The sequence below is a fragment of the Ursus arctos genome, unplaced genomic scaffold (assembly GCF_023065955.2).
Source record: "Ursus arctos isolate Adak ecotype North America unplaced genomic scaffold, UrsArc2.0 scaffold_13, whole genome shotgun sequence".
NCBI classification, from domain to species: Eukaryota; Metazoa; Chordata; class Mammalia; order Carnivora; family Ursidae; genus Ursus; species Ursus arctos.
In genome coordinates, this window is record NW_026622797.1 from 39202561 (window position 1) to 39213141 (window position 10581).

General features: G+C 39.6%; 1 protein-coding gene across 3 annotated transcripts in view; it reads right to left on the bottom strand.

Moving 5' to 3' along the window:
• HSF2 (heat shock transcription factor 2) overlaps window positions 1–5951 on the bottom strand; it is a 35698-nt gene extending 29747 nt beyond the window's left edge. Inside the window, exon 1 of one of the 3 annotated variants that reach the window (XM_026504723.4) lies at window positions 5719–5908. In XM_026504723.4, coding sequence (XP_026360508.1) covers window positions 5719–5811 — 93 coding nt within the window. In that variant the 5' untranslated portion in view covers window positions 5812–5908. Of the gene's footprint in view, window positions 1–5718 lie in introns of all 3 variants that reach the window. The other 2 variants (XM_026504722.4, XM_026504721.4) reach the window with 2 other exon arrangements.
• Window positions 5952–10581: the final 4630 nt, after the last annotated feature.

Here is a 10581-nt window from a genome sequence, read left to right on the forward strand (position 1 = left end):
AAATGAAACAATTTTCAAGTAACACTAGTGTCCATTGTAATCTCAAAGTTAATACAGCCAAACAATCTCCACCTGCATTTCTCTGAATACTCCCCCATCTGAGCAAATGGTGTCATCATTTATCTTGTTGTTCAGGCCAAATCTGAGTCATTCTTAATTCTTCTCTGACTTTCCTGCAACTCCAGACAATTTATTAGTAAGTTCTACTGCTTTACCTTTAAAGTAAATATCAAATCCAACAACTTCTCATCATCTCCACTTGCAAATACACTAGTCTCAGCCACACTATTTTCAATACCATAGTGGAAAACTATGATAATCTACAAAGTAGTTACCTAGATTTCCAGTCTCCTTACCATAGCCCTAAGTCCCTACACCATCTGCTCCTGCCTACTCTGACCTCAGTCTTACATTCTCCAGATACTCTAACCACATGGGCCTTCTCCAATCACATGAACATGCCACGTTCAAGGCCTTTACATTTGGCATTCCCCTTTGCCTGGCCCATCCTTTCAAATCGTTCAGATCTCTGCTCAAACATCATCTCCTCAGAGAGGCTTTCCTCATGACTCTACCTAAAATAACCAAAAATCCCAGTCATTTTATGTGCTAGTTTATCAATTTACTGCTCCAAATTCATTGCAAATACAGAGCTGGGTCCCTTCAATATCTTTTTCTAGATGGCATGGTGATAAGCTTTGTCAATAGAAGACACTCGAAAGATATTACAATAGAAGGGGGTTCTCCTTCCTATTTCCTCGTTCTTTAACAACGGCAGGTTCCTACAGTGCATGCAGGTTCTCCGCACCTAGCTCTTGCAGTACAGAAGGTCAGCAGCACAAGGCCAACAGCTTCCCCCAGCATTCTCTCACCCTTTGGAGGTTTCGAATCAGAGTGTATCTGGGAAGACATGTCCCCATGAACAGCTGTCAAGGGTGCTCTAGAACAAGGGCTGATAAACCTTTTCTTAAGGCATTAGATAGTAAATATTTTGGGCTTGCAGATCATAAAGTCATACGGCTGCTGTTGTAGCAAGAAAGCAGTTATAAACAATATGTAAACAGATTGCGCATGGTTATGTTCCAATTAAACTTTTTTTACAAAACAGATGACTGGCCCATGGGCCACGGTTTGCCAACCCTGCCTTAGAAAGTATATTTCTCCACAAGTTCTGAAGGATGAACATCCAGTAAGTTCCACCAGTGTGGCACCAGTGCCTTCTTTGCCATTAAGTGAGATGTGATCATACTCTTTTTATAACTGCCAATCTTATATTCTTTAGAGTTTTTACTCCAATCCCTGATATAGTAATTCTACTAAACTTTCTCTGTTTAAAATGTTTAAACACAGTTCTTTCCTTCTTTTACACTATGCGACATCTGTCTCCTAATTGGACCCTGATATCTCTCTTTACCCTGCTTTATTTCCTTTATGGTACTTACCACTAACTGAAAATTACATTATCTGTGTTTGCTTACATTTTAATTATCAGTGTCCTCCACTAGAATATAAGTTCTAAGAAGCCACTTTGTTCACTACTGAATGAATTCTTAGTACCTAGGACACTCTCTGGTCACTGTCTGGTCACAACATATTCATGATAAATATTTGTGAGTGATCAAATAAATGAATTGTTCGCCACAGTGGACCAAAGTATCTTTTTAAAAGTTCAACTCTTGGATTATATCAAATGAAATAATGAATGCCCCTTGCATAATCTGCACATGCTCTCCCTCTCATACAACCCTCATTCGCTCGTATTCTGTGTCTCTGCTTATGGTTTTCCTTCGGTCTCCACTCTAAAATTAGTAGATAACCTCTGAATGCAAAAATTCCACCTTATTGCCATTTAAACCTGGGAGGCTCAAACAATACAATACAGAACTCTCCCAACACATTCCACAAGGGGCAGAAAGCCATTACTGAGTGAGGTGGGAGAGATGGGTAGCTTCTTTTTAGGTTTTACCCGTAAAGGTTGGCAAGCTTCCAAATAATAACAGTTGTTACTGCTTGAACTGGTAGTCAGTTAAAAACATCCAAAATATTCTTACTAATAATCTTTCAGTCCCATTACTTTAAAACATTTTTTCCAAATAGAAATTTGTAACTTTTTTTTAAAAACAGTCCATAACTTCTTAATGTTCACCAACCATTCCTTCTGAGTCTCTAGCTCATTCTCTTATGTATACAAATAAAAAATACTCATCAATGAATCTTCCAACTTTACTGTAGGCTCATCTACGATGGATTTTACTCCTATTCTGCCACAGCTGTGGCTTTCTTGTTTTTACTTGAGAATAGTGTAATAATACAATAGTTGCTGGGAAGTTCAAAATGATACCCAAACATCAAGTTCTGGATGCTCAAATTCATCCAAAATAGCTAGGAAGTACCAGACCAATACTGGTTTTGCTCTATGTCCTTCCTATTTCCTGATTTGTCTCTGCTAATTTGAGAGGCATGGAGAAATAGAAAATGTCAAAGGGCATAAAAAGGTGGACCAGATAGGTATGAGTCCTTTTTTTTTTTTTTAAGTAGACTCCACGCCCAGCAGAGAGCCCAATGTGCGGCTTGAACTTACAACCCTAAGATGAAGATCTGAACTGAGATCAAGAGTTGGACGCTTAACCAACTGAGCCACCCAGGCACCCAGGTCTTTAGTGGAAATCATTTCTTGGTCTTCTCAAACAAGCTGAGAACAGAGACAAAGGTAGTAACACTAATAAAACAATGACTTCCAGTTCTTTCCTGTTTTTGTAACTACTTCACTTCAACATACACTATCAGATTTCAGTAACAGTAAAGGCTGTTCCTCACGATCAATGGCAAGAACTTCCAACTTCCACAACCTCTTGTCCCTGAATATCAAGTTTCTGCAGTTGCTTCCAAGTTAAACCGGTGCCTTCTGTTAGGAGTCAGTTACATTTAAAACAGCTTTAGGTTGTCCAACAGTATTATCTCTGTCCCTGATTCTGACAACAGACTGCCTACCAGAGCCAAAGTAGCTATATAAAATTTTGAAGTTACAGAAAATGTAAAAACAAAAAAGAAAAAGAAACCTTTCAGGGGAGAATATGGGAAAAAATAAAATATGTACAAATGTTTTAAAGATGCTCTGGATCTAAAGACATTTCTGTTTGAATCAACACATTTAGTATAATTTTGATTGCTCGGAATATTATATTTCTATAATTAATCATGAGAATAGGGGTATTATTTCATTTTTCATTTTTGTCACACTACAAGTTTCAAGAAAAAGTAAATCCTCAGGAATATTAAACCAAGCTTTTCAAACTGCAGTTGGTTTTTCCCCCTTTACCTTACACTCAAGCTAGAGGAGTAAATTATTTTCCACAAGTGAAAAAAAAATGCATAAAAAATTGCCTGGTTTCCAAAACATCTGCTGCTTCTAAAAGGTCTTAATATGATTTTCACTCAGATAGTATAAATGCTAAATTACCTCAACAGAAATTCAGCAAAACATCTTTGAAGGAAACCAGAAACAACCATAAATAGCAACTTCTAAAAGATGAGAGTAACTTATTTTGTTTTTTCCATTTAACATCATTGTTTATTTAGAGTTTTACCTTTCATTTCATTGTTAACACCGCTTTTGGAAAAATCTGTGGGAAAGTAATAGAGACAGACTTCCTAAGCAACCAAGCTAAGCCCTAGAAAACATTAATCCAGAATTGTTCACTGACTTACAAAAGGGTAACATTTTGATATAACACTAAATATTGTACCAACCTGTATTAAGTGAAGTGCTGTTGATGGAAGACTGATCTAGGAGGTCAGAAATCTATGTTAGAGTCCCACCTCCAATAATGGCTAGCTTTGTAATTATGGCTAAGAAATCTAACCTAAGCTTAAAATCCTCATCTATACAATGATGAGGCTAAAGTGGATTATCTCTAAAATTTTTTTCAGGCATAATTCTATCTTCATCATTCCCACCATTTCATTACATAGTCTAAGGATTTCATTGATTCATCAAACATTTATTAAATACCTACTGTGCCCTTGGCACGGACACGGTCTCTGCCCTCACTGAATTTATATTTCAACTGTCCCATTATGTATTAGAAAATGAGTAAAACATAGGCTTAGACTTAATAATGGGATAAATAAAAATTATTTTTAAATGGCCATACAAACCAAAAAAGTATAAAATCAGCTTGGGTGGGGGAGAGACTCTCAGGCCAATCTCTAATATGAATACAAGGCTGAGTAACAGCAGACTGTGCTGATCCATCCCTGTCAACTTTTAATCCTTCTGACTGATGAAAAGCATGAGACATCTGTTTATTTTTAAGTGTATGCTGGTGGCTGGCTTCCTTATTTTCACCTTTCTTTGTACAACTGTACAGAATTCATCAAATGCTTAATACACACCATCCAGCTGATGATACTGACCTTCCAGAAATTAAGTCCTAGAAGAGGTACTTAAAAAAGAACATATGACAGTAATATGATAAAGAATATGGTGTTATAGTAGTCAAAAACTTCATGTACTCAATACAGTGCTCCCTCTTAAGATAAAAGTAAGTAAAACTGAGAGCTCCTACAATAGGAAAAGAATTGAAAAGAAAGGGAGAAAGAGAGGAGGTAACATTTACTCAGCACTTAACAGGTGCCAGGCACCCTGAGGGTAGTTTTCATTTAACTCTTCTCCAGCCCTCTAAACAGGAGAATATCCCAAAGAGATGATCATCTACAGTAAGAAAAATCCACCCCACTTCACAAAATGATTCCAACAGCCTGAGAATGCATTTGAACGCAAATGCATGTTAATGTTATAATCATTCTGCTTAGAATCTTAGTATTTGGAACTAGAAGAGTCTTGGATCACTCGGGCAACCCAACCCATTCATCCTAAGGACGATGAAACTTAGGCCAGACAAGATAAGGAGCTTGACTAAGGTCATCTCTGTTGAGTGGCAGAGTTGGGATCAAACCAGTAATCAGGCATCATACACCACTCTCCAGTGAAATTTAGTGATTCACTCTAGGTTCTAAGCTAGTGAACACCTATATATTAGAGCACTTCTATTAAAATAATTATAAAAATCCGTTTCTACAAATGGCTCAGAATTTCCAAGAATGATGTACCATTCTACGTAAAATTTCGAAACCTATTGATAACCAGTAACCTGCGTTTACTGCGTTTGAACATTTGCCTATATCCCTGACTGCTCTCCTCATAAAGATTCAGGTGCAAAGCAGAGTGTATTTTTTTTAGTGAGAATCAGGTCGCTGAGGTAAAGACTTCTCAGACAACCCCCCGCGCCCAGGACTGCCTGTGCCCTCAGCGATTCGTAACCCGCGAACCCGGAGGGAGGACGGAGAATGAGTGTGCAGTAACGTGGCTCCCTCGCCCTCGGCTAGCCGGCCGCCTTCGTCCAGCCAGGCCGGTTCCGAACGCCGACGGGGCCGGTCCGTTACGGGGCCTCCCGGGCCGCGGCGCTGGCCGCGGGCCGCCCCTCCCCCACCGCGGCCTGAGCCAGCGGCGCTGGCCGGGACCCCCGCAGCTCCCGGCGCGAACAATACAAGGGGTCCCTAGCGATCCTGAACGCCGGGGCCCGCGCCACCCCACCACCCCGCGCCGCGGGCCTCGCAGAAGGCATCGAGTCGCAGGCCGCGAGAGACAACCCCACGGGAGGGAGAGAGGAGGCGGTTAGTCAGGGGGTTCGGAGGCCGCTGTGCCCTCACCCGTACCTGGCTCCAGGTGATGAACTCGTTGGTGTGGGTTTCCTCCACAAGCGTCCACAGCTTGCTGAGGAAAGCCGGCACATTCGAACTCTGCTTCATTGTTAACGAGACGCAGGGATTCCAAATTCTACACCCGAACACGGCGGCGGCAGTGGCGCGGCGCTGGCGGCGGCGGCGGCGGCAGCTGCTGCTCCGGGAGAACGCCCACAACGCAGGCGCAGCAGCTCTCGGGCCCCGCCCCCCCCAGCCTCGCCAAGCGCGCAGCGAGGCGGGGTGGACCGGCGGCCGCACATGACGGACAAGTCTCGGCGTTCGGCCCGTGCGCCCTGGTCCCGCGCTGGTCCTGTTTCCGACCAATCCCAGGCGCGGGCCGCACGACAAAGAAAAGCGATAGGATGCTGCCGACGAGGAGGGGGTGGGAGCAAAGGGGGCGCTGCCTTCTCATTCGCCTTTTATGCAGCAGCCGTCACTGTAGCGGACCTCAGGCTTAGTGGACTGTGTTTGGTTGTTTCACGTGGAAACGGCTTTAGGTTTCTGAGCTGTGGCTGGGAGCTACAGAAAGTCCTCAGGGGTATTTCAGCCATCAGTTTGGCAGGCAAAGTGTGGTTTGCACCAGTCAGAAGGAGGTATAATAATCCACATGGGTGGAGAGGGGGAGGGGAGGGAAGCAGCTTTCAAACATGATGTGCTAGGCCCCAATTTGAAACTGTCTTAAAAATAGTAAACCTGGTCCTTAAATTTTCATTAGGAGAAAATGGTTCCATTAAAATACGTTTATCAAAAAGAGGAATTTAAATATTAACTCACTCTTAATAAGTACGTGCTACAGTGAACCTGGAACGGTAATAGGCACCTTACACGCTGTTTTTAATTCAACAGACATTGTATGCCAACTATATGCTAGCATAAAAAGAAATAGTTTCACTTGTACCCTTTTAATAAATTAATTATTCCGTCATATACTTTACAAGTATATTCTTGTTTCCCAGAGATTGTCTGATATAGTGGGGGAAAAATTGGACAAGGAGTCAGCATATCTGAATTTAAACCCAGCTTCAAGGACCCTTCAGTGGATATTAAATTACACTGGTTCTGTGTAATTTAGAGTAATCCCTTATTCTATTAGTGCCAGACTGCCCTATCTCCTCATTGGAAATAGACTATCCCTCTTTTTACCCATGTAAGATAATAAGTGTAGCAATATAAAATATTGTACAAAATTAAACTTTTATTTTTTGCAAAAGTCATCATGTGAATACAAGAATTTACAAACAAGTTAGAGATAACATTTTATACAAAATTCTCCACAGGATTGGTTTACTTCCTGGGTGCATGTAAAATAATACATAAAAAATTAAATACAGGCAGTTTCCAGTGAGCAAATGTTTATTGAGTAGTGACTTCGTGTTCAGCCCTTGTCTGTTTGCTGAAGCAAAATCAGAAATATGGTGGGATACATCCAATGTATCGGCATTAAAGAACTAATATTTGAGGACACTTATATATGCCTGGGGCTTTATATATATTATCTCTCCTAATTCTCACAACAACCCAATAAAGCTAATCTTATTATCCATTTTTCCAATGAAGATTCTGAGGCTCAAAAGTGAATTAATTTACCTGTATTGCAGCTAGTAAGTGAGAGAGGGAATTTACACCCAGGGTTTATTAAGTTCAACAGCCTGTGCTCTTTCCATTGCATGATGATGGCATCACCTAATGCTTAAGATGTTTACATTCTAACTCGAGAAACGAGATAAACACAATGATCAGCAGTTATTCATTTTTTAGAAAAAGCTAAATTGATGACATTAAAAATACTAGGAAAGTTTAGAAAAGGTTAAGAAAATTAAGGTAGTAAGAGAAGACGTCATGGAGGATGGTGACCTTAAGTTGGGTCTTGAAGTACAGTTGCATTGGGATAGCTGAAAGGAAGACAACAGTGAGCAAAAATGGGAGGCTAATGAGCATGATCTGTCTATGGAGAGCGACAGCTCAGGAGGTAAGATTGGCAGTGTCTGAGGGGAAAATAAGGCCTACTTTCATGACATTGTATTGTTTCCATTAAAAAAAAAAAAGATGTGTTTAGACGCAAGCAGAAACTACTCTTTGGGCATTGGACCAGTGTAGTTGTAGGTGTGTGGGTTAGTAGGGCTCTGCACTTTAAACGCTTGGTTTAATGCTCTTCTGTCACTGTCTTGAAGTTCTTCATTTTTTTAACAAGGCACCCTGCATTTTAATTCTATATGGAACACTACAAGTTCTGCAGCTGGTCTGCTTTCAATATATTGCATCTTACAGACCAATGGTTCTCAAACTTAAACATGCATCCAAATCACTTGGAGGGGTATACTGTCAGTATAACAGATAAACAAGTATCATGTAAATAGCATTTATCCACTCATGAGGCCAGCTAAGGAGATAAGTTATTAACCAGGAAACCTGGTGATATGATCAAGAAATAGATGGTGTGTCTAAAATCACATGGCTTTGGGATCAAAACCATGTTTTTCATACTCTGAAACATATGGGGTTTCTTTCCCCCTTATACCAGTGTGCCTCAAACTTTAGCCTATGTCAGAATTGCCTGGAGCGCTTCTGAAAAAAACAGATTGCCGCTTTTTCTCCCACTCCATTTAGTAGGTCTGGGGTTCAGGCTAAGAATATGTATTTCTAACAAGTTCCTGGGTGATGCAGATACTGCTGACCCTGAGAACCACTGTTCTAGAGAAAAAATTAGTAAACTGACCTTCTTTTGCTAACGTGTACAGACTTGTCGCTCACCCTTTACCTCAACAAAATCCAGATGTTCCAGAAATAAGTTAAACTACTGTGTTTTCTTTTTCATGAACTTAATCCTTAATATTTATTGTAATTAATAAACTTTTTGAAAACTTTACTGACTAGAGGCATTTTGAGGGGAAGAGAAAATTGTTATTGACCCATTTGTACTTGTATTGCACTCAGTTGTAAAACTGAGAAAGGCTAATTCACAGTTATTTGCCACCTACAAATCCCATAAATATAGGAAGAAACAGATTTGACCCAGTATTCACAATTTTGAAACGTTTACAATATTAGAGGATAAAAATGTCACTTTCTTAAAGTGAATTGCCTCCTGTTGACTTCAAATTTTAAGTTAAAATATTTCCATGGCTCAATTCCAGCCTGAGTGTAAGATTTAGAAGATTCAGAGTAACATTACAAAATATGAGTGACCTAGGCTTTTACTCAGGAAACAGAAAAATATATTGTGGAACATTTTGCTGAGTCAAAGCCTCTGATACAGATTGTACAAATTCTATTTGATCAATAATGCAAAACTAGTTGGAATCAGTAGTACAAGTAGAACACCAACTTTTAAAGATTATTTTCAGGAATAGCCTGATTGAAACCAAAGGTAAACTGCACAGAAGTTTTCATCTACATCCAATCTAGACAAAGTGTTGAGTTTCTTCAATTTTGGAATGACCCAGGGGCCCTGAGGCAAATCAGTAGACACCTCCAAGTCCTAGATGCTTATATATAAATGTGATATATACACTTCACAGAGTGGTTTTGAGGATTAGATAAATTACTTCTTCCTCCAGCCCACCTCGTAATCTTGAGATATCTTTCTGAAGCACAAATCTGAAAAGGTCACTTCCGGACTTAAAACCATTTAGTAGCTTTCCATAAATTTCAAAATAAATTCAAACCCCTAAAGATGGCATAAAAGACCTTCTGTGCTCTGATGCCTCCTATCATTCCAGTCATTGGCTACCCCTCTTCATCTTACTCTTACACTTCGCCACACCCAACTGCTTGATATCCTACTGATCATGTTCTTTCACACTTCTATATATTTCCACAAGATATTGCCTCTTTGTGGAGAATCATTCTTCCCTGATTATACCTTCCATTTCTCCTTAGCCTTCAAGATCAAGAACAATTCCATACAGAAGTCATCTCTTTTATGAAACCTCCCTGGAGACCTTTATTATAGCACTTATTACATCATATTATAATTATTTACATGTATTTTTTCACACTAGACAATGAAACTTCAATATAAAGACTATGTCCTATTTATATTTATTTTCATCTGCAATGGCTATCACAGTGTCTTGTACATGTTCAACTCTCAATAAATATTTGTTGAATTAACCAATGAATATATGAACAGATGAGTGTTAAGACCATTTAGTCTTCCATGGTTCCCAAATTTGGGATTAGTTGCTCCTATCATATGCTCTCATACCATGTGGAACTTGGCCCTTATGGTTATACCACACTGCTGTTGCTCATTACTTCTGAGCAGCTCTCACTGGCCTGGAAGATTGTGCTTAAAATGTTCACTGTTGTATCCTTACCAGCAAACATAGTGCTAATAATATAGGAACTGCTCAATAAATATTTGTTGAGTGAATAATTTTAGTTTGTGAAACCTTTTGGATAGAATGTACTCTACCTAATAGTAAGGAAACCCCTTATAACTTATTAGGTCTCAGTCCGTATGAACTTTTTAGATGTAAGAGAAAAAATGAAGGAAGGAAAACTTAAGGATAGCTCAAGGATGTCTGAGAGGCATGTGACTGAGGAGCTATAAGTGGAGTAAATATCAGAATCCTGAAAATGCCAGACATTAATGGCATGTTATAGTTCCAGGCTTGAGGTCATTTGACTTTGAAACAACACTTTGGAGACAGTGGCAAAATGATAAAAGACCATATAGTAGGCTTTTGAATAAGTAGAGAGCTAAAAAAAAATTGTGTGAGTTAACTTCTTAAAATTTTTAGGTAGATCAAAGAAGAAACTTCTTTATTTGAAGGCTACAGCTTGGGTACAGAGACCCTGGCTGAATAAGCCTTTGAAGTAGGACATGTGTTA